A 21,700-nucleotide genomic window follows, 5' to 3' on the forward strand; every position below is an offset into this window, starting at 1 on the left:
GCTCATTTGTGATCCCATATATCTGTTTCAGGTTTTGCATCTGCAATTCCAGCGCTGCGAGGAGGAAGAGGGTGGCCTGGATATTTTCCCTTGGTCGGATTCGGAGCGATATTTGCTGGGGCAAGGTGTGCACTCGAGTGGCTACTGCATTCGTAAATTATTTGATATGTATCCACCTTTTCTCTCCTATCAGCTACGTACTTTTGCATGATCTTGATAATGGCACGTCTACCGCGACAGGTACTTTATTGTGTTGATAGCCCACAACCTGTCAGCGTACTAATTGGACATGTACATCCAGCTTGGGGAGTAGTATATACTTCTTTATTCCTTCGGTCGACAATAGCATCTCGACGAATTGGGCCCATTGGTCTCCTGGCTTGCGTAATGGGAACAACCGGTGCCTACGGGGTCGAGATGTGGGACTCGTTCTTTGGATGAGCAAGGTGGAACATCTTATTTAAATATCATTAACCATATGCGCGTGCATGCGCATAACATCAGGGCGCGCTGGATAGTTCACAACATTATTCATGTACAGTATACCGAGTATTGCATAGAAGATTAGACAGTAGTTATTCATATTGTATTTGGTTGCTTCAAACCTGGTTTTTTTTGATCTGGAAGAAACCAAAAGAACTGGATATGTTTGTGACGTCTATTTTAGTGAAATGAATTTTGTATCAGTGTCATACCGCTCGCTAGTCAACCAAGACAACCCTCTTCGCCTTGATCTCTTCCAAGATCTCTCGAGCGCCCTTGGCCACCAATGCCGCCCCAAGTCGCTCTCCTAGTGCTTCCGCGGCTTTCAAGTCTTCTTCCCGAGTTCGCCCTTCAATAATACACTTATCCTCTTCACGAATCTCCACCGTCCCATCCAAGCTAGATACGGAGCCAGTCATTAAAAGCTCCCCGCCGCCCGCGTACTTTGTTGACACGCCAAGCGGCACACTGCATCCACCCTCTAAGAACCGCATGAACGCCCGCTCCGCTGTACATCTTAGACGTGTTTCCCAGTGGTCTAGCGGTTGAAGCAATTCTAACGTTTCTGCGTCATCCCCTCTGCATTCGATCCCAAGAGCCCCTTGCCCCACAGCATGCAAGATTGTTTCGGGGCCCAGTACTTGTGAAATACGGTCATCCCAGCCTAATCGGTGCAAACCCGCGTAGGCAAGAAGGATAGCCGCGTAGGGCCCTTCAGGTGCATCCAGCTTGCTTAGCCGAGTATTCAAATTACCTCGAACATCTTGAAAGACAAGGTGTGGAAATCGACGCTTCAGTTGCGCTATGCGTCGGACTGAGCTAGATCCAACTATACTGCCCTCCTTCAAATCGGAAAGCTGTTTTAGGCCCTCAGATTGACTTTTCAATGACAGAACCAAGGCATCCCTGGGGTCCTCTCTCTCCGTTATGGCGCCAAGGCACATTCCCTCGGGCAGCACGGTTTGCAAGTCTTTGAGGGAGTGTACGACAAGATCCACAGTGCCTTCGGCCAAAGCTACCTCCAGCTCCTTTGTGAAGAGGGACTTTGAACCAATCTTCGACAGGGCAGTGTCCTGAATTTTGTCGCCTTTGGTTGTCATGCCGTAGATGGCAAAGGTGTATTGAGGGTGCATGTTCCGTAGACGGTTTAGGACAAATTCCGCTTGGACCATAGCGAGCTGAGATTCGCGGGTGCCAATCACAAAGTGCGTTCGTCGGCTGCCGGGTGCGGCACCCGCTGCGGCTCCAGATTGGGATGCCATTGCAGCAATAAACAGGTAAACAAAGTTGGGGCAAATCCGACATCCCACCTAGTAAAGAGTTGGTGACACAAAGTGTTGCCACGACTACCGTAGTGGACCTGCGTGATCCTCCCCCCCTGCCCTTTCACCACCAACACACCCGTCCCCAATTAATTCTGCTTGCGATCAACCAAAAAGTGTGAACAAAAATGAACACAACCACAGCTGATTCTGATTCCGACAATGATTCCCTCTTCGCGGAGTTGGAACGCGACGACGACGAATTCCTCGCGTCCCACCGTGAACTTCGGATGGAGGAACTGAAGCGTGAGTGAGTTTTACCCTCAGAATACTTGCAGTCTCCCGCTCCGTGAAATTCTCACTCTCCTTTAAACGCAGAATGACAAAGGTTCAAGAAATGCGAAATAGCTCACACGGCACATATGACACGGTCTCCACAGAAAAAGCGGTACTGAATATCACAACAACGACAAAACACTGTGTGGTGCACTTTGCGCATAAAGATTTCCGGCGTTGTCAGTTGATGGATAAGCATTTAGGGGTGAGCAGACCAGTGTTCTCGTATACGTGAGCGTGTTCACTTATTGATTCTGTGGCTGCGCATTGAAGGAACTAGCAAGAAAACACTTTAGAACCCGGTTCATTCGGGTCGACGTGGAAAACGCGCCATTTTTGGTCGAACGATTGCAGGTCAAAGTGTTGCCGTGTGTAATACCGTTCATAGATGGGGTATCTGTGGATAGGTGCGACATTGTCTCTGAAAATCGCGCTCCGTCGACCTCACTGACCTTCCTTTTCACAGATTAATTGGATTTGAGGATGTAGGAGACAATGACAATGTACCCACATCGGCAATAGAAGAATGGTTAAAGAAGACGAGTGAGTAGTTGAATTAGATGACGTGCTCTCGTAATTCAAATTGTTGACACTGCCTTTGCTCCATGTCAAATCAGAGGTGATACCGGAGTCTGAAATGGATCTGACGCACAGAAAGACCATATTCGGATTTCCGGACAAGTCGAGGGAGGATGAGTCGGACGATGATGATTACTAGCTTCTGTCGTTGGGGTTTGTGAATAATATGATAAGTTATGTTAGTGAAAGGGTGTCAAATGCTCAGTTCTGGAATATGTTACTGCGATATGTTATGTCCGCTTGGAAGCGCTTGGAGGAGCGGGTATCACAACAGTAATTAGGTATTCTTATTATAGAAGGGCAGGAAAAAAAAAAGTCACAATTGACCGAGCAAGAAACCATCTATATCCAATTGCCTTTTGTCTATCTACTACATCACCAAACAATCCTTGTCCTTGTCCTTCGAACTCCCAGGAAGTGATTTCCTCTTTGCCTTTTTGGTACTCTTTTTCCCTTTCATTTTCTCGTCCCGGTGGACGTCGTCTTTGCAAGATTCTGTAATCGACACGTGAGTATCAGCAGGATTGTGTACTTCAGGTGCAGATCGGCAAGGACGCATCACCACTGGAAGGGCTGAGGTGTCGCTGCTCGAGTCGGGCTTTGTGCCAAGGTCAGGCAGACTGGGTGGAGTGGAATTGGGAGGGGGTAGTGGTGAGTCCTTTGGTGTCGAGCTCATTGATGCAGCAGACGTTGATGGTTGTTGTGATGAACAAAAAGAATCTTCGCGGATCGTTGGAGTTCTAGATGTTTCGGGAGTTTCGAGGTCAAAGCTAGGTGTAGGTTCGGGGATGGTATCCATGGATTGCGGTATTGATGGGGTCATGGCATTTTCTTGGATCATTCTTGTTCCGACTTCGAGGAGCATAGCGCTTTCTTCCGCGGTATCCGGGTCCTATTTTTGCGTAGAATCCATACATCGGTGTTGGGTTCTTCAGAAGAGAGGTATCCTACGCCGTACCTGGTATTTCAGTCGTATCCAATCATGCTTCAGTAAGGCACTAGCTGTCCATCGCTTGTCAACGTCACGTTGGAAGCATTTGTCGAAAAAGTCCCGAAGATCCTATATGTGGTTAGGTAGTTTGAGCTTCGCGCTTGCAAGCAACAGATGCTGTGCATTCTTACATCCGATATGTCATCCGGCAATGGTGGAGAGTCATCTGCAGACGTGTACGTCAGCTACTATCCTTTTCCGAATCTCGTCAGCGCGAATGAATCAGTGTGTACCTTCAACAATACGGAACAAGGCAGTCATCGGGTTCTTCAGATCCAGATATGGAGGCTTTCCGGTGATCATTTCAATTATAGTACATCCAAGACTCCTATGTAGAGTGAGAGGCAATGTTAGAGAATTGTGCTTGGCAGGAAAAACGGAAACACGACGAAGAGTGCTTACCAAATGTCTGACGCCGTCGATGCGCCCTTCAACTCTATGATCTGTGCGACAGATATATGACCTACATACCCATAAGCTGCTCTATATCACTCGGAACATACCTCGGGTGCCATCCAGTAGGGTGTACCAGCTGCAAGAAATGAATAAGATACGAAACGATTCTAAATCGCAGACGGATTGTATACCAACCGACAGCTTGCTCGTCCTCCCCCACGCCATTAAGTTGCTTTGATACTCCAAAGTCGGACAGCTTCACTGTGCTGTCCTTGGTTGTCAGGATATTGGCACACTGTATAGTACATCAAATGCACATGTTATTCACAGAACGGAAATTATTCCTTCCTAAAATGACGCACATACTTTGAGGTCACAATGGACAACACCCTTTTCATGCAGGTACTGAAGTCCCTCCAAAATGTTTTCCACGTAAACTGCAGCCAGCTTTTCGGGTATCAGAAGGTTGTACTTTTTCATTACGCTTTGTAGCGAACCACACTCCATGAACCTATACCGTGACACCCCATGAGTGAGTCAATGAAGATGAATGGCCCACAAATTATCCACTTACTCCAAAATGATGTTTAGATATCCTTCCTGAAGGACGAAACCCAGGTACTTGACTATATTAGGGTGTGTCAACGACTTCAGGAGTTCAACCTCTTGCTGTAGAACTTTAGCGGTGAGTCCAAGTCTAGGGATATCAATGACTGGACAACGACAAACCATGAGCTCTTGTACACCCTGTTCTTTACGGTCAGCCAATGGAATGCGTTTGATGGCCGCCACTTGCCCTTTGGTTGAGTCCGGAGTAAGCATCCAGTCTGAGGTGGACTATTCGGTTTGGGCAATTTCTTACCAGTTTCCATATTCAATGCCCTGATAACAAGCCAGAGTAAGTTAGAAAATGGATCCGCAAGGAGCCGACATATCCTTGTACTCACTGGTAAACCGTTCCAAATTGACCCTTCCCAATACTGCTTCCCAATTGCTAAACCACTAGACCTGAGTTGGGAATCTCAATCAGGACATGACGAGCACCACTCACGTAAGGCCCCAGAGTGATCCTCTCCGCTGGCGTCTTGGATCCCCGAACGCTGCTTGCTCTCGATCCGGGTCGACTAGATCGGTGTGGTGACTCAGTTCTTGTTCGTGGTGCTCGGAGGTTTCGGTCTGAATCTGCTTTCTTCATCCCCGAGGGCGTCACCGGTCTAGTGTTCCCAAAATGTGATACTGATATCGACTTGGTATGGACAGGAACTGGTTTCTGGGGTGGTGCATCTTCAGATACTATCACCTCATTCCGATATGGGTTCAGTTCGTCAGGTGGCCGAGATTTTAGAGGAGATCCCGCAATGACCCGTGCGATGGTGAGGATGGTGATGATCACCTACATCACAGACAGTCAGCTACCCTCACGTCGACTAGGATACACGTGAATCTCACCTGCTGCATGTCCTTCCCCTCAAATAGGTCGACAGTTTGAAAGAGCTCATGTCCTTTCAGACCAAGGTTTTTGCTCGCAGTGAGAAAGCGATTGATATTCTCCATCTGGCAAGGAATTTTCAGTTAGGGGTGCTTCAACAGCCAGTTGGTTGGCTAGCTCCAACGAACCTGCAGAAATGGGGCATCTCTCGTGCTGATTATGGAAATACTCCCAGGCTTCAGCTTATTCATGAGCCTAGAAAAGGGAAGCAGTGATTCAACACCATGAGGACGCTAGCTATAGACTTTGAAACAAAAGTCGGAGTCTTATGACTCACTCGCATAGAACGACACCATTTCGTAAGGACTCGTGCAAGCTGTCATTCCCCAGCTTTCTTCCTATGGTTGTCTCTATAAAGTCTACTGCCGCTTGCTGATTCTCCAAGTGCTGTTAAATTCAGGAATCATCATGAGCACTGGAACATTGGAAACCTTTGTGATTCAACAGTCGCCGAAGATAGCCGGGCTTTCCTCAAGTGGCTGATGTTGACAGTAGTCCATCCCACAAATCCTCACCTGAGCAGCTCGTTTCTGCGCTACCTTGTCGAGAGCGGCCCCCTCCTCGGAAAGCGCCGGTGTAGACACGTCGGGAGGTGGAACAACGGAGTCAGGGGCAACCTTTGTCATGAATTGGCAGAGTGCACCGGTGGACCTTCGCTTCAGTGTTCTAGGAGCCCGCGGTCCTTTCGGCAATCGGGGTAATGACGGTTGACGAACAAGGGTAGTTCCGTATGGTGCGCTGTTCGAGTCTATGGGTGAAGGAGGAAGCGGTTCGCTGGCAACGTGATAGATGCTGCGGTGCGGCCAGCTGTCACCTTGCAGGTGGGACAAAGCATGTCAACTTTGACTAATACATATTATGAAGACGCAATAGGCTATACCAATAGAATACAGCGGCGGGCAAGTCGGTGTAGGTCCTGGCAAGTGCATTGAACATTAGTGATCAGCGATGACAATCATAATCAATTGGGCAGCCCCGAAAGAGCTGACCAAGTTCATTTCTTTGACGTCAGTGGACAAGCAGCATGTAATACGTACGTTGTTGGCTACTGTCGAAACAACGACCTGTTGCCCGGCAAAGGAAGAGATTTGACAGGTTTCTTGCTAAAGCTCGATGGATTACTCTACCATGAAGACCCAAACAACCGCGATGCTTAGTCAAAGGGGCTTAGCACCTACAGAAGGTCGCGACACCCGTAGGATTTCTTCCCTTTTGGATCTGTAGGTTGTTGAATAGCAGAACATTAAAGTCATCGCTTGAACTTTTTACATTTGTTACGGATTTATTCTCAACAGCAACTGTGTGATATTTTGGTCTCGCACTGGCACAGAGTTTTGTTGATAACGGCTAGACGCAGCGCTCGCTGCCTCAAGCATAACGAGATCACCATTTGGAAGCTCTTTCCCCGCCACCTCCATCGAACCCCAAAGAATTCTATTTTTGCGTTTCGCACGCTCAGAACTCGAACGTAGTTGCCGGCTTTGCAGCGCATAATCTTTGAGATGCCCCTACACAAAAGGAAACCTGTGGAAATTCTACCACTTCCAACCCTGCCTGAAGGTGACGGTGAAGAGGTCTGGCAAGTACGAACGACGGGAGAAATCTTTCAGAATTACGAGTAAGTATCAGAATGGGGACATATATATTGGCGTCGTCCTCCGCGGTCGCGTTCTACTCGATTGTGTGTGGTCCTTGACATGCCATGTCGGGTCAGATCCTGCGCATTCGGGAGCAGCAGTCGCCGAAAAATCATTGTCTTTGCGTGGATATGTGCACTGTTGAATGACTAGACTACTTTCTGTTGCAGAGATTACGTCGCCAGATACAATTTTCTTCGAAAAAAACAATTCGCTTGCGCTAAAACTGGCCGGTCAAACCTAACCTATGAGGATGCTCTCATATCTGAACAGGAAGCCACAAGAAGAGTTGAAGAGAACTTTCCTGAGGTCTGGCGTAGACCTGCTATGGAAATCATTCACTACAGTGAGTATGTTTCTGTTGTGATTCCGCAAAAGTCCTGCTCATCCAATTGTTTATGTTAGGTATGGAGAAGCTTAATTCTCTTGTAGATCATTTATATGATTTTTTCAAAGACAGAATATTTGTGGGAGAGTATATCTATATTGACGTTGAAGGCACGCTGGCGCTTGCAAAAGTCTTGGAGGAGATTCGCAATGTCCGGGACGGGAACGGGTTCGTCTACACAAATGGCGCGAATGATAAAGGGGTCGATGTAGAGGGAAACGATAAAAGTGGATATCGCTATCGTGTCAATCTCGTGGATGATCAATATGAACTACTGTCAATGGAAGATATGGATGGGGATCTCGCTGTCGAGTATGAACTTCCCGCTTCACAGCTGAAACGTGATCGTCAGATCTTGTCGAAACAAAACTTCAAGAAATTTATTAGAGATGTTGCGACGAAGGATATGTGGGTTGGGGCACCGTGGACAGTGAGGTCAGAGTTCCTTAAGCGGTATAGCGTTCCCGATACTCCACCTCCCGCAGTACGAGAGCTACTTGACGAGCGACATAGGAAGCTTACGGGTGATACCAAGCCCGTTCACAAGAAAAAGGCCGCTGACAATGGTGGTACCGATAAGGGAAGTCCAAGAAAAGGTAAACAAAGGGCCAACGATGATTCGGAACTGGATGATGATTTAAAGAAGAAAGGCCGATCAAGAAAGTCATCGACTTCTAAGCGGGGGGAAACCCCTCCGAAATCGAAAGCTAAGCCATTGCGCTTTCCAATGGAAGACCTAGAGTTATTGAAATTGGCACCTCGTCCCAAGAGTCTAGGGATACCGGACCGTCCAGAACCTTCCCGCGACTTTGGCGAAATACCCGAGCACCTCACAACCGCTTTAATGGAAGTATGGACATTCCTCGCTGTGTATGGAAAGCCACTTCAACTGTATCCATTTACCTTGGACGAATTCATCAAATCACTGTCACATCAAGCTGCACATCCGAGGGCAGTCCTAATTCACGAGGCATTCGGGTCTCTTCTTGCTGTAGCATGTCAGGAGTGGAGCAATAAACTGGACGCAAGTGCTACTCATGTCATTCCAATACCGGACTTTGCGAGCATTGATCCCACTAAAGCGACACCGGGTGAATTGTTCTTGCTCGATAAACGAGAAGCTGTGGAACAGTACAAAGCTGTTTATCAGGCGCTCACTGACGATGAGAAGGCAGCACTGGATCAGTGGTGGAAGTGGGAACCGGGGAGATGGTCCACAGGTTACGAATCGCAGAAAGTGAACGCCTATGGATCTGGCAAACAGGGTCCCGGGGCCGGCCGGTTGAAAGCCTGGGAGATTGTTCTCGCTGGAGTCGTAAGAGATTGGTTACAGCTTGAGCGCTTCCCGCGCAAATGGGCCATTGTATCTCACTTACTAGGCGGCCTAAGACAACAAGAGGACCAAGTTGATGTAACGGATGAACAGGATGATATCGCGATGGAGGAGGAAGATATAGATATCAACGGAAGTGCAACGCCGGAGCGGAACGTTACACCCATGGAAACAGACAATGATGAAGAGGATGTGCCTCGACCGTTTGGCCTACGGAAACGGCGCCGCAAAGATGATGAGGATGATGACTTTGTTTTCGATAAGAAGGAAGAACAGGGTTCGACTAGAAGCAAGCGTCGCGCTCGTCAGCCAGTTGACACTATACCGGCCAATGGGTCTCGATCGAAAACTCGAGCTGCAGCTAAAGCGAAAGCCGACGCTGCTTTGGCCTTTGACCGATTGTGCCAGTCCACGGAGTCTGGATTCCTCTCTCTCAGTTGTAATGACCGGTTAGAGCTATTGTCATTTCTGGTGCGCGATTGTGTGGGACAAAGCTCTCTCATCCGCGGATATGTCGATGAGTGTATCGAAAAAAGTTTCGAATTGAAAAAGGAAAAAAGAGAAATAGCGAAAGAACGCAAAGATCTGTAAGTTTTTATCATGTTATCGGCTTCGAACGGCTGTCTTATAGACTCTCTGTGCTGTCATAGCTTAATCATGCGCGCTGAGTTTGAGAGTCGCGATCGTGGGGATTCACCATTGAATGACGGCGAAAATGGTGTTGTTGCGTCAGCATTGATTGGTGCCTCAGAAGGGCAAGAGGTCATCGACGACGCTGGAAATTCAAGCTCAAACAGTTCAGATGAAGAGTCGCCTAGGTATTTATCTGTGCACAGGATGGTGTTACTCCCTCGCTGTATATTCGTGGTTTTTTCTAATGCACGAGAACTTAGGGCGTCCAGGTCACGGCATACATCACGTGTGCAGAAACTGAGGGAGGAGCAGGCTCGACGGGAGGAGGAAGACCGTCGAAGGCGGCAAGAATATGAACAAATGCGACGCCACAGCAGAGCCCGACAAAAGGAGCAACGAGCGCGTGCGGAGGTGAGGCGGAAACATTTTACTGCGACTTTCTTTTTCTGCCCCTTTTAACAAAGATCAACGACAAATGTACAGGAACGTAAAAAGATTGAGGAACAGGAACGAGTCCTTGCTCGCCGCGAGTTGACGGTCGACTATCAACTGCGCGTCCTGACGGCCGCTTCACGGCTCAAACCACTCGGTCGAGATCGATATTGGAATCGGTATTGGTGGTTTGATCCATCACTCGGGTCATCATTCGAGACCGACGCGAATAATGCAAAGAGCAAGACTAGGGCTCGAGGAGGACAGGCTCAATCGGGGCAATTGGATTGGGTTTCAGGCAGGCTTTTTGTGGAGGACGTCGGCTTGGAACCAAGAACAATCCTTCAGGATGACGAGCAGGATGTTGTGAAGCAAGGACTGACGCATGGTGTGTGGGGTTTCTATAGCGAGCCACATCAGGTATAAGCGAATTGCACTATGTCTCATCCTCGGGTCTCTTGGCTGACATTTGATATTCAGATCGAACAGCTTCTTACCTGGCTGGATCCGCGCGGTGTACGGGAGTTGAGCCTCAAGACCACGGTAGAGCGACTGGCAGAGCACATCACTGCAGGCATGCAACGACGCAATGAGGTTTGTCCGATAATTGACGTCTTGATATCCTACCCAGCGTATTTACAACTTTACCTTTCTGTAGGACATCACTGCAGCGATTGCCCGACAAGAAGTTATGTCCTCCCGGCGACCCACGCGGAGCACACGGACGTCTGTGGGTGGCACGGATAACGATGGGGCCGACGGGGAAGGACTAATATGGGAGTCGTACCTGGACTATACAAATCGGTGGGCAAAGTAGCGCACATCCTTTTAGAGTGTCTAGGCATGTTTTTGGTTCTGTCAAGTCTATATTTTTGTGTGAACATGTTTAATGTGGGGGCCTTTTTGCAAAAGTGATCTGTATATAATAGAACGGCGACTCTGCATTGGTGATTGCTCTTCTTTCCTATTCCTTCTATCCGCTACAGCTATCTCTTACATTCTACATTTGTCATTATGACTTATCTACAGTAAGGAACCTGCCTATAACGAGACGTAGGACTCGCGTAATAGCAATACAATGCGCCATGCAGAGACGTTTCAGTAGATTTGGTCGCAGGGGAACTTAGGATGCAACCACGGAGACGTTCCTTGCGATACCATCTGCCTCATTGCTCACATCCCTCTCAGTCTCTGGATTCGAAAGAGCAGACAACCCAACCATTCTTCCAACATCCATTTCATCCAACATTCTCTCTGTCGTCTGGACAGGCGGCAATATTGCAGGGGCATGTGGAACGGGGCTGGGGAGGTTCCCATCTGCTACGACCCTCATAGAAGATGATGACAAAACAGGAGAGATCAATTCCCCATCAACAGACGACAAAACTCTTGATCGGGATTCCTCCAAACTATCCATTTCACTACCACCCCGGTGTTTTCCCAATCTCCAATGGTACAACGCTGTAATACTGCCCCGAATAGGGGATATAGTTCCGCTCCCAACTGACATTGACGCCGATCGCAAACTGCTCGTATCATCCATGTTGACTGTCCCTGGGATAGTCATACTCCCGTCCTGACTATGCAGTCGCCAATTGTGGATGGCCATGGTGCTGCTGATTGAAGCCGGGTGATCAGATAATGAAGATGATGTGGAGCATGGTCCGCTGGTAGGACGAGTAGTGTATCGAAAGATGGCGGATATGCTCGAACGGGGTGTGCTGATTTTGCTGAGGTTTATGGAGGGTACATTGGCGGTGGTTGCAAGGGATTCTCTGTTAGGATTGCTGTCTAAACGAAAACGAAAACTGGATGCATCAGCGCTGCCGGGCTCATTTTCACTCAATGCGTGACTGGCATTGGTTTTGAGCGTGTGTGGGTACTTGGATGTGACAGTTTCGAGTGAGGCATGGCTGTCGCTCTTGTAGGGCGACTCTGGGGCAATTACGTTTCCTGGGCGAGATCGTTGCCTTCGTAGCCATCTTGGCAATAGCAGTTTGCTTGAGCACTTGCCCATTAGACGATGGAGCTTCCAGGTGGCTTACGAATAGCAAAGTAAAGTAGGAGTCCTGTAATGCTCAAAGACGAGCGATTGATGAGGGGTAATATTATTACTGTGCAATTTAACGTTTTTTTTTTAGGCTTTCATCCCCGGAATTTCTGGACAGTTTCATTTGGTCATAATATCCACGGGCGTGCCAGAACCCTATTTTAAATGGCGCAAAAGCAACTCAGTGGGAGATATTGATCCAATGATGTTCGTGTCTAAATGCAGAAATTTGAGGGTGATATCCCCAAAACCAAACTATTTATGATTTAACCTGTAATAAAAAATACTTGTCAGGATCCTGCCGCGATGCGTGTTTGTCCACGTTCAGGATCTTGCAACCTGTGGACTCGGACGTCCGGTCCACCCAATCCGGGAACGTTCCTGGAAAGAAGGGCCCATGGCATTCTAGAAATCCGAAAACCAAACGACGCTCAGCAAACAACACTTACCCCATTGTTTGTGGTGTGATGAAAATATACTGACATGCGCGATCCTGTTCTCGAGCATTGTCAATCATTGCTTTCATGCTGACGCGTCGGTTTACAGCGTCCTACACTGCAACAGTCAACAGGGCAAAAAACCTTTGTAACAACATTACTCCCACTGACCATGAAAACATCGAATTCATCCAAAGCACGGAATGGGCTTCCCATGCTCTCCCACAGAGCCAAGAGCAAACATACTGTAGAAAAACTTTTCTCTCCGCCAGACAAGGCACGAGGATCTTTGTCTTTTGAAGTGCTACTTGCTGTTCTGCCGTCGGCTGTCCCGCCATCATCTTGCTTTTGTACCTAGGCAGAATCCGGTTGATTGGATACCTCTAGGTGCTGCGCGCGATACAGCCATTCTGCTCACCTTGAGTTCCAAGCTCCTGCCATGGTGATCTAGAACCAAGCGTCCTCGATAACCTCTCTTTCGCATAAGCTCCGCAAACAGAGTCTTTGCTCGAATGGAAATGTAGTGTCTGAACGATGACCAAGAGTTCAGCCGGCTCTGCAGTGAGTTTTTTACCTCACGGATGAGGAGCTCCGTATTTTGTATTTCTCTTTTTGCGGCAGCATAAGCCGCCTTCTTGGTAACGTAAGCATGGTATACATCGTCTCGACTTCCATGCCTTTAACGCAGAATGGGAGAAGGGGTGAACACCAATGTCACGATCGTACAAACGCACAACTAAACGTACTTCTTCTCGATCTCTTTCAAGCGCGCCTGGCACAATCTGATATCTCGCTCAATTTCATCGGCTGGTTTATCCACAGGTACGCGCTCGCAGTACTGTTCGCACTTTTCAGTATCAACCGCCAGCTGCTCCTCCGCAACGTTGAGTTCCTCTTGAGCCTGGCGAAGTTTCTCCTGATATTGTATACGCTGATTCTCCCAGTGCGTACGATCATTTTCGTATTTCACTTTCTTGTCTGCGGCTTCCCTGACCCTATTCTGCGGATGATGTAAGTGGTGTACTAGTCATCGATGAAATTATCAGCGAACTTACCGTAAGCGCCGTGTGGCGCTCAACCATGATCTGCCGCTCATCCTCAAGTGTGGCCAATTGCGCTTTTAGCGACGCCTCCGCTGTTTGCACCTCTCGCCGTTGCCCTTCAAGCGCTTCGAACTGCCGCAGAATGAGCTCTATTTGATCCTCTTCATACTGAGGCAACGTCAGTTTTTTTGGCCAAGTGATGCTCAATATCTACTATATTTGTACCTTGCACGCCTCTTGCAAAGCCCCAATGTTCGATTCTTCGTCGTCCTTGTGGCGACTCAATGAGTTTCTCGTGTGTGACCGTTTCATGAAACTATTTTACTGCTTACCACCAAATCCTCACGCATTTGCCGGATCTCGGTCTCTTTCTTCCCAACATCACTATGAAGCGCCACCTGCTCCGCCTTATACCAAAGTGCATTCAGTGATGGAATAAGGGCTGCCTTAATGCGTATCTTGACTTTACCCTGAGCCTCTGCCGTTGCTGCGACACGGCAGCCACCTGATCTTCCAGTTGATCGACTGTCGGTTTCCATGCCGCCTTTTCCTCGCGCAATTGATTGATTTGAGCCTCCTCTTGTCTAGAAGGGCAATTGAATTTGCTGTCATCAGCAATAACCAGAACCTTCTAACACGTTACCTAATAAAGATGCTGACATCTGCCGCCAGCCTCGGCTGGCCTCGATACGGAACTATACTCTGTGTCGAAAGACCACCGCCGCGACTACCCATGGAAAAGCAATCTATGGTGAAGACGCCGCTAACATTACGCGGAAAGCTTTTCCCCGTGATGGCATTTCCCTCGTCGCGAGTTTGTACCAGAACCATTTGTTCGATGTGATGTTGTAAAATCAACTGATCTCGCACAACGTCGTTGTCGAACTAGAAAACACCAACTATGTATAGCACAGATACGGTTATACAAGTGAAAGTGTGTTTACCTCAAGAGCACGCAAAACGGTTAAGTATTGGGTGTCTGGCTCGCCGTTTTTAAAGTGAATGGGTCGTCTTGAATACTTCAAAATGTTACTAGGACTGACATTGTCCGCATTAGTATACTATTACGTCCATCAGAGGTGCAGTCAAGAATACCATCTGCAACGATCCAAAATACTCTGCATAGTCAGTAGATCTTCTTGATTCTCGACTGCCATCGAGTTCAGAGTATTGCCCAGCAAGCTTTCAATGACGCGAGCAAAGTCATCCTGCAGGACCTTCACGTGCAATCCTAACCGCAGTGTTACCGATACAGTGCCAAGTACGGGGGAGTGAGTCGCAACGCACCTAACGGCCCAATCGGTTTTCGTCCCGTCCAACGTCCCTGCTGCTCATACTCTTCAACCATCCGTACCACATTCCCCATAGTGGGACCAAAAGCGGCCAGTCGGTCAGTTCGCTGCCGCGACAGACCCGAGATTCTTTCTTGGCAAGATCGTATGTCAGCGTCAAATCGTCGTAATCGTCCTTGCGCTTCACGCAATCTATCGGTAGCTTCACCATGGGCCGTTTCTACGCGATCTCGCTCCAATTGAAGCTGCCACCAGTTTAATTATTGATTTTCCCTACATGAGTGCAGCAGATGGTACCTGACGCAATTTTTCCTCAAGGACGGCCTTCTCAGTTTCGCGTTCGCTAATTAGGGTCAGCTGCTGCTTTCGGGTGGTTCTACTTGTACGTGAGTTTCGATAAGAGTTCATCGGGCTCGCTTGTCGTAGACATACCGACTGTCATTTTCAGTCTTTTTCGTCTCTTCCGCAATTCGTCTTCGGAAGTCATCTCTATTTCGCCGGTGGGTTTTCACGGTGGTATTCATCTCCTGCTCTTCAGTAGCAAAATCCATCAACCTCTGTCGGAGCGCCATGATCTCTTGCACAATCTGCTGCTTTTGCTCGTGTAGTGGTTGTGTCGCTTGCTTTTGATGTGCAATCTGGGTTTCCAAATTGTCTATTTCTTTCCCAATGTCGGACAAGGCATTCTGGTGCATCTTATCAGCACTTTGTGGCGCAATCGTTCCATGACCACAGTATGCATACCTCACAGTCGGAGATTTTGGTATGCACAAGGTCCACTTTCCGCTGGGCTTTTTCTGCAGCCTTCCTTTTCGCTTCGACTTCCTACATCATCAATCAGCGGACATCCTGGCATTAACATAATGATCGGAAACACAACCTGTTCCTCTTCCGCAATCTGTGCCCAAGCCATTTGCTTCTTTAAATGTTCCACGTGCTCCTCGAGGTCTTTCGCTTGCTCCAAATTCTGTAGAGAGGCTCTTTAGTCGGAATACATGAGTGCCGCAACATTTGGTCCTGACCTTCAAAGTGGTCTCGAGATCTTTCACCGAAGATTTCATTTCCGGTAAGACCTATCAGTATTACTTAGAGCTGACAAGAATCATTGCAAATTACGGGCAGGCACTGTACCTGTCGCTTGTGCTGCAACACATTCTCGATGGTGGAGACGCTCTCATTAATCATATAGTAATCAGCACTGAGCTGATTCAGCTGAGTGCCATTCATAAAGAACTGAATAAAGCATGAGACTCCGTCATCATGTGAAAAGGAGACAAAACATACGTACATTATACTTGTCCACGGACGTGCTGTTTGCAAGGAAGCTCCGGGCAGAATCTTGCGTTAATATGGTCATAGGGTTATTCGCCAGTATCTGCATGTGGTCACAAATGGCCACCAGCTCATCTCGCTTCGTAGAAATCGTTGCCCCTGAGATACAAATCGATATGAGATCAGGACGAAAGCCGACACCTGCGCATAGAGCCTTGCCTTGAGCTGACTTCAGTCTGTAGGTGCTTGAGCCCTCCCGAAGAATTTTTCGTTCGATGGTGATGGTATTGCCGTATTCGTGAGGTTTATACGCATCCTCGCCCTCGTTCCGTAAGGTCACACTCACGGAGCCTACTCTGGAAACAGGTTCAGTCGGTAACTCCATACCCACCAAAACGTTTATCCAAACATACTGGCTTCCTTCACGAAGGAATTCCTTCAAACTCCCCGCTCTGTTGGTAAACGTTGCTCTCCCTCCCAGGCATATAGCCAATGCCGTTAAGATGGCGCTCTTTCCACCTGCAGCACTGTTAGTGTTTCATTTTTCTCGGCATATGTCAGAAAGTTCCTTCCTTACTCCCGTTATGTCCAACAATGAAATTTATCTTGCGACCAAAGGATACGGCAAGGTATTTATGACACATGAAATTCACCAATTCGACGCGTGCGACGGTCCCGGTTCCGTCCAACTCCTGTAGAGTTTCTTATAGTCCATGATAGCTTTCAATGGTTCATATCAGAATACTTACACGCGCCCCATTCTTGGTAAAAATCTTTATAAACAAACTCCATTAGTGAGCCGCACAAAGACATTTGCAACCAGCACAAAGCCAGGAAGCAGGTTGCCAAGAAGTCAGGCAAAAACACCTCAAGCAGAAATATATACATACTTCTTCTATGACGCTTTCAGTGTCAGAGTTGGACGAAGCGCTGTCGTAATCTACATGGGATCGTCGTTTCTTCCGGCTACCACTATCGTTGACGGAAGGTCGGCGTTTTTTTCCTGCACTGGTACGTCCAGAATTACTATAGAGAGGACTTGACGGAGCTTCTGGAACACTCGACGGCGGATCGTCGTCTTCCATGTCCACCATAATGATTCAAATTGCGGTGGGAACCTGCTCAGGTTGACCTGTCAACTCGGACGAATGTCCGATCGCGCAGTTGCTGAATGACTCATTATGACACATTTCACGTGCAGGACCAAACTTTTAAGATCCTCCACAAGTGCCTTTCTGGCGGATTTGAGATTTGGTTTGGGAAAATGGAGGTAAAGCATGGGGGGACTTTCATATTCATGCTCCTGGGGTTATTTACTAAATAGTGGGTACAGGCATATGCTGCAGAACTTGAACAGCTTCTCAAGCAAATCAACAGCGGAGACACCGCGCGTTTGCAGTCGGTAATGACTGACAGCTTCGTTACTGCTTCTATTATGATGTCCATCGCTAAACATTTATCAGGCTACAGCAACCCTCAGCAGTCAGTACTACTCGAAGGTGATATGCATCCCGGCGCTGTTTGAAATTGCCTCCCGCCACCCAGACATTGGTGTGAGTACAAATAATTGTCACCTGTGAACATCGGTGATCTCGATAACTCAAGTCATTTCTGTAGCTTCGTCAACTTGCTGCCGTAGAGCTTCGAAAGCAAGTTAGGAAGCAAGGTGGTAACTGGTGGGAATCGTTGGAAGAACCTTACAGAAATCAAATCAAACAGCGATTGCTCGAGATCATTGTGGTTGAGCCCAGGTTTGAAGCGCATATGTAGTTTTCTCCTTTGCTATGGGAGCTGACTTGAGATTTCTATTGCCTAGCAAACCTGTGCGACACTCATTAGCACGCGTCATTTCTGAAGTTGCGAAGGTGGAGCTGTCCAAAGAGCGGTGGGGAGAACTCATTACTTTCCTCTACACATGTTGTCAGAGTCCAACTGCTGGCCACCGGGAAGTCGGTGTATATGTACTCGATACGCTGTTTGAAGTGATTGCGGATACGCTGACCGACCGTATTGCCGACCTCTTTCTGCTATTTTCCAAAACCTTGGCCGATCCCGATAGTCTTGAAGTTAGGGTGACGACTCTGATGGCTCTCGGAAAGATTGCAGACTTCATTGATCCGCAAGCACAGAATGAGATTAAAGCGTTTAGAGATCTTTTGCCTGGCATGGTCGCTGTGCTGCGTGACTGCCTTGCTCAAGGAGATGAGGATAGCGCAGTGAAGGGATTTGAAGTCTTTGACAATCTTCTCGTTATCGAAGCGCCGTTATTGTCTAGGCATATATCCGATCTCATTCAGTTTTTTGTGGGCATCGGTGCCAATAGAGCCTATGGAGGGACGGTTCGCGTGTCTGCCTTGTCGTTCTTGATGTGGAGCACCGTATACCAGAAAAATAAACTTGTGAAACTCAAGTTGATATCCCCGATCATTGGCAGTATCTTCCCTATCGCTGCGGAGCCAGAGCCAGAAGATGATGACGAAGACTCTCCAGGGCGCTTGGCCTTGCAAGTCATCAACTCGCTGTCAACAAACTTGCCACCACAGCAGGTGTTTCCCGATTGTATGCAGCTGATCGTCTCGTACATGCAGAATCCGGAGCCCACGGCCCGGAAGGCGGCGATGCTTGCCTTTGGGGTTCTTGTAGATGGTTGCGCCGATCATATGCGAAGCAAGATCAACGAACTACTTCCGTTGCTGTGTAATGGATTGCAGGATCCGGAGAATATTGTACGACGGGCCGCATGCATGGCTCTGGGATCTGTTGCAGAGGAACTCAGTGAGGAGATTGGCCAGCACCATGCGACACTCTTGCCATTGATTTTTAATCTGCTGAATGATCCAAGCGAGAAAGTGCAAAAGTCATCTACGAACGCACTTGACGCCATTTTGGAGGGTCTGGGCGACGATATTAACCAGTATCTCCCCGCTTTAATGGAGAAGCTCGTTTACTTGCTGGATAGTGGCAGTAATTCAGTCAAAGGCGTTGTCATTGCTTGTATTGGGTCTGCTGCTCATTCAGCAGGTGACAGCTTCCAGCCGTATTTCCCGCAAGTCATGGCACGGTTGCAGTCTTACATGGCTATCACAGACAAGGATGTGCTCGATCTACGGGGTCTTGCAACCGATACCGTTAGTGCAGTTGCTGAAGCCGTGGGGAAAGAGATCTTTAGGGTATGTTGCAAAATGGATTGGTATTGGAATTGAGGCATTAACTATACTGCGTATATCTCTAGCCCCATATGAACGCAACGATGAGTCAAGCAGTGCAAGGACTGGAACTCGACAACAACAGACTGCGCGAATGCAGTTATGTCTTCTTTTCCGTTATGGCTCGGGTGTTTGAGGTTTGTGTACACTGCAGAACTTCCCGTGACTGTTCTTATATTCATAGTGTCATTGCTTCACCATTACCCAGGAGGAATTTGCTCCCTTTTTAACCGTTATTGTACCGCAACTTCTCAAGTCTTGCAACGAGGAGGAGAAGAATCCAACTGAATGGAGTGGGGAAGCTGAAGATGATCAATCTATATCGTTGGATGACGAGGATGATGACCACTTCCCTGGGTTTAGTCTCAATAACGCCTTGGCAGAAGAAAAGGAAACCGCGGCAGATGCATTGGGACAAATTTTCGAGGCTTGTCGTAGTGCATTCATGCCCTACGTTCATGAGAGCGTAAACACTTTTGTCAAATTGCTTGGACACTACCATGAGAGCGTCCGCAAGTCGGCTGTGGGATCCCTCTTGTCGTTCTTGTTGACCTTTTATAAAATGTCGAATCCCCAAAAATGGGCACCTGGGACACCTTTACAGGTGCCGCTTCACGAGAATGTAGCTGGTCTCGCCAAAGCTTCCGCAGATGCTATCCTTAATATGTTGGATGATGAGGATGATCGGTAAGTTGGATCGATATGTGGGGTCCGGATTATGGACCACACATCTCATATTGACTATGGTGTAAAGGAGCGTCGTGGCGCAAGCATTCAACGAATATACCGAAGCTTTGAAAGAGATGGGCCCTGGAGCGTTGGCAGACAGAAAACAATCACTTGCGGAACTCGTTCTACTAGTGCTGCAAAAGGAACATAAATGTCAGCTTGACGTTGAGTTGGATGACGAAATGTCCGATGGCTCCGTGCTGCGTCGAGTCCCGCAGCGAGTGGAGGAGGACGATGAGCAAGCAGAATACGATGCTGTTCTCATTAACTCTGCTTGTGACCTCGTGGGAGCCATGGCAAATGCACTAGGAGCTGAATTTGCTGTATATTTCCAGCAATTATTCCCGCTGATTGCAAAGTACTACAAAAAGTCACGCCCGGTGTCAGATCGGAGCATGGCTACTGGGGTCTTGGCAGAATGCGCTATGGGATTGAAGAAAGGGGTCACACCATTCACCAACGAAATGTTACAAATTATGATCCGTGCGCTTGCAGACGAAGAGGAGGAAGTTCGAAGTAATGCAGCGTTTGGAGTGGGAGTGCTGCTTGAGCAGAGCGAGACGGATTTGACGAGGTGGGTTTAGACCACGTGAATAGCCGCCGAGTGCCTATGCTGATGGTGGCTTGTTTTGTTTCCAGTTTCTACCCCCAGATTCTACAGCTTCTCCGACCGCTATTCGAAGTTCAAGATGGTATCCCTAATATGGCAGATAATGCTGCAGGCGCTGTTTGTCGTATGATTGTGCGAAATCCGTCCGCTGTCCCCTTGGATCAAGTTCTCCCCGTGGTGATGCAACATCTTCCATTGAAGAAGGACTTTGAGGAGAATGAACCTGTCTTCCGATGTGTTCTGCAATTGCTTCAGAACAACAACTCTTACGTGAGTGGATAGAGGCTTCATCCCTTGTGTGATTGCTTTGGCTCATTAGACTGTTTGTCACAGCTCCTGGCAAACATGCCTGCACTCTTGAACGTCTTTGCTCAGGTTTTGAGCCCTCCTGAGAATCAGCTAAAGGATGCGACGCGTGCGGAAATCATTGGTCTTCTCAAAACTCTTCAAACCCACCACGCAGATTCGTTCCAAAATATGATTTCTGGCATGCAGAGTCAATATGCGACTGTGTTAATAAGCTTGCTGCAGTAGAGATTATGTAGATTAGCCTGGGCCCCCTCCCCCTCTTAGCGATTATTATACATTCTATCCCTCTTGTGTATTTGTAGTGACTATTTCATTCCTCATCATAGATATCTATTTCATGACATTTGGCCGGCCTCTGCCTCTCGTGCCCGTGATCCCCGTGACTGTTATCACGTGCCATAGTGCTTTGAACGTCAAGTGGCACTCCACAGGGCGCTAACAAGGGTTTTTAGCTCTGCATAGCATGCATTACCCAAAAGCCCCCCCTGAACGTACAAGCCGTTTTGTTTTGGAAGGCTTTAAAAAAGGTTTCCAAAAGGTTCAATACGTTGAGGGTAGCGCGTTCGTTCCTTGTATGATATGTGAGTAATGTCAACGCCTCTCTTGCATTGAACACTCTTTGCATGCCAGTGTCAGGTTCCCAATCGGAAGTTGGTGGGCTGTTTTTCTTTGGTAATTCCGTTTACCAATATCTACTTTTAACAAGGACCAAAAAAGTGTGTTAAAAGAAAGAGGCGTGACAGTGAGATGACGTTTGGGGGGTTTCGTAATGACCAGATATGTAGCGTAACAA

The 21,700-nt window shown here is 48.0% G+C and overlaps 7 protein-coding genes across 7 annotated transcripts; 3 read left to right on the forward strand and 4 right to left on the reverse strand.

Moving 5' to 3' along the window:
- Window positions 1-545: 545 nt before the first annotated feature.
- SPPG_01963 (porphobilinogen deaminase) lies at window positions 546-2,331 on the reverse strand. Its single transcript, XM_016750269.1, has one exon. The coding sequence runs from the start codon at window positions 1,743-1,745 to the stop codon at window positions 702-704; it is 1,044 nt and encodes a 347-aa protein (XP_016610921.1). The 5' UTR covers window positions 1,746-2,331; the 3' UTR covers window positions 546-701.
- Window positions 1,892-3,061, forward strand: SPPG_01964 (uncharacterized protein). Its single transcript, XM_016750270.1, has 5 exons — window positions 1,892-2,055; window positions 2,124-2,286; window positions 2,355-2,488; window positions 2,548-2,624; window positions 2,699-3,061. Exons 1-5 carry the CDS (start codon window positions 1,934-1,936, stop codon window positions 2,797-2,799), a joined length of 597 nt encoding a protein of 198 aa, XP_016610922.1. The 5' UTR covers window positions 1,892-1,933; the 3' UTR covers window positions 2,800-3,061.
- On the reverse strand, window positions 2,919-6,646 carry SPPG_01965 (STE/STE11/CDC15 protein kinase). Its single transcript, XM_016750271.1, has 19 exons — window positions 6,574-6,646; window positions 6,417-6,452; window positions 6,052-6,350; window positions 5,814-5,923; window positions 5,665-5,731; window positions 5,497-5,601; window positions 5,099-5,440; window positions 4,995-5,041; window positions 4,910-4,929; window positions 4,777-4,844; window positions 4,622-4,716; window positions 4,414-4,558; window positions 4,243-4,342; window positions 4,155-4,183; window positions 4,054-4,094; window positions 3,885-3,979; window positions 3,783-3,817; window positions 3,619-3,720; window positions 2,919-3,552 (listed from the first exon to the last, which is right to left on the reverse strand). Exons 3-19 carry the CDS (start codon window positions 6,160-6,162, stop codon window positions 3,031-3,033), a joined length of 2,034 nt encoding a protein of 677 aa, XP_016610923.1. The 5' UTR covers window positions 6,163-6,350; window positions 6,417-6,452; window positions 6,574-6,646; the 3' UTR covers window positions 2,919-3,030.
- A 216-nt stretch (window positions 6,647-6,862) lies between these two features.
- SPPG_01966 (uncharacterized protein) lies at window positions 6,863-10,926 on the forward strand. Its single transcript, XM_016750272.1, has 8 exons — window positions 6,863-7,154; window positions 7,344-7,519; window positions 7,579-9,481; window positions 9,545-9,712; window positions 9,788-9,938; window positions 10,011-10,379; window positions 10,440-10,553; window positions 10,618-10,926. The coding sequence occupies exons 1-8, from the start codon at window positions 7,039-7,041 to the stop codon at window positions 10,774-10,776; spliced, it is 3,156 nt and encodes a 1,051-aa protein (XP_016610924.1). The 5' UTR covers window positions 6,863-7,038; the 3' UTR covers window positions 10,777-10,926.
- A 156-nt stretch (window positions 10,927-11,082) lies between these two features.
- SPPG_01967 (uncharacterized protein) lies at window positions 11,083-11,568 on the reverse strand (the record flags this gene model as incomplete). Its single annotated transcript, XM_016750273.1, has 1 exon — window positions 11,083-11,568. One exon carries the CDS (start codon window positions 11,566-11,568, stop codon window positions 11,083-11,085), a length of 486 nt encoding a protein of 161 aa, XP_016610925.1.
- Window positions 11,569-12,299: 731 nt separating this feature from the next.
- SPPG_01968 (DNA repair protein SMC6) lies at window positions 12,300-17,147 on the reverse strand (the record flags this gene model as incomplete). Its single annotated transcript, XM_016750274.1, has 25 exons — window positions 12,300-12,390; window positions 12,459-12,559; window positions 12,618-12,800; window positions 12,865-13,123; window positions 13,193-13,446; window positions 13,502-13,657; window positions 13,715-13,759; window positions 13,822-13,896; window positions 13,959-14,073; window positions 14,133-14,374; window positions 14,434-14,527; window positions 14,585-14,720; window positions 14,777-15,026; window positions 15,079-15,157; window positions 15,214-15,467; window positions 15,526-15,606; window positions 15,662-15,748; window positions 15,804-15,854; window positions 15,913-16,014; window positions 16,070-16,212; window positions 16,273-16,409; window positions 16,467-16,572; window positions 16,631-16,745; window positions 16,803-16,826; window positions 16,944-17,147. 25 exons carry the CDS (start codon window positions 17,145-17,147, stop codon window positions 12,300-12,302), a joined length of 3,384 nt encoding a protein of 1,127 aa, XP_016610926.1.
- Window positions 17,148-17,300: 153 nt separating this feature from the next.
- SPPG_01969 (uncharacterized protein) lies at window positions 17,301-21,250 on the forward strand. The gene is made up of 10 exons (XM_016750275.1): window positions 17,301-17,323; window positions 17,387-17,455; window positions 17,517-17,606; window positions 17,671-17,804; window positions 17,870-19,223; window positions 19,286-19,396; window positions 19,468-19,946; window positions 20,014-20,562; window positions 20,628-20,868; window positions 20,932-21,250. Exons 1-10 carry the CDS (start codon window positions 17,318-17,320, stop codon window positions 21,130-21,132), a joined length of 3,234 nt encoding a protein of 1,077 aa, XP_016610927.1. The 5' UTR covers window positions 17,301-17,317; the 3' UTR covers window positions 21,133-21,250.
- The last annotated feature ends 450 nt before the right edge of the window (window positions 21,251-21,700 follow it).

Source organism: Spizellomyces punctatus, assembly GCF_000182565.1.
Source record: "Spizellomyces punctatus DAOM BR117 chromosome Unknown supercont1.3, whole genome shotgun sequence".
Taxonomy (NCBI): Eukaryota; Fungi; Chytridiomycota; class Chytridiomycetes; order Spizellomycetales; family Spizellomycetaceae; genus Spizellomyces; species Spizellomyces punctatus.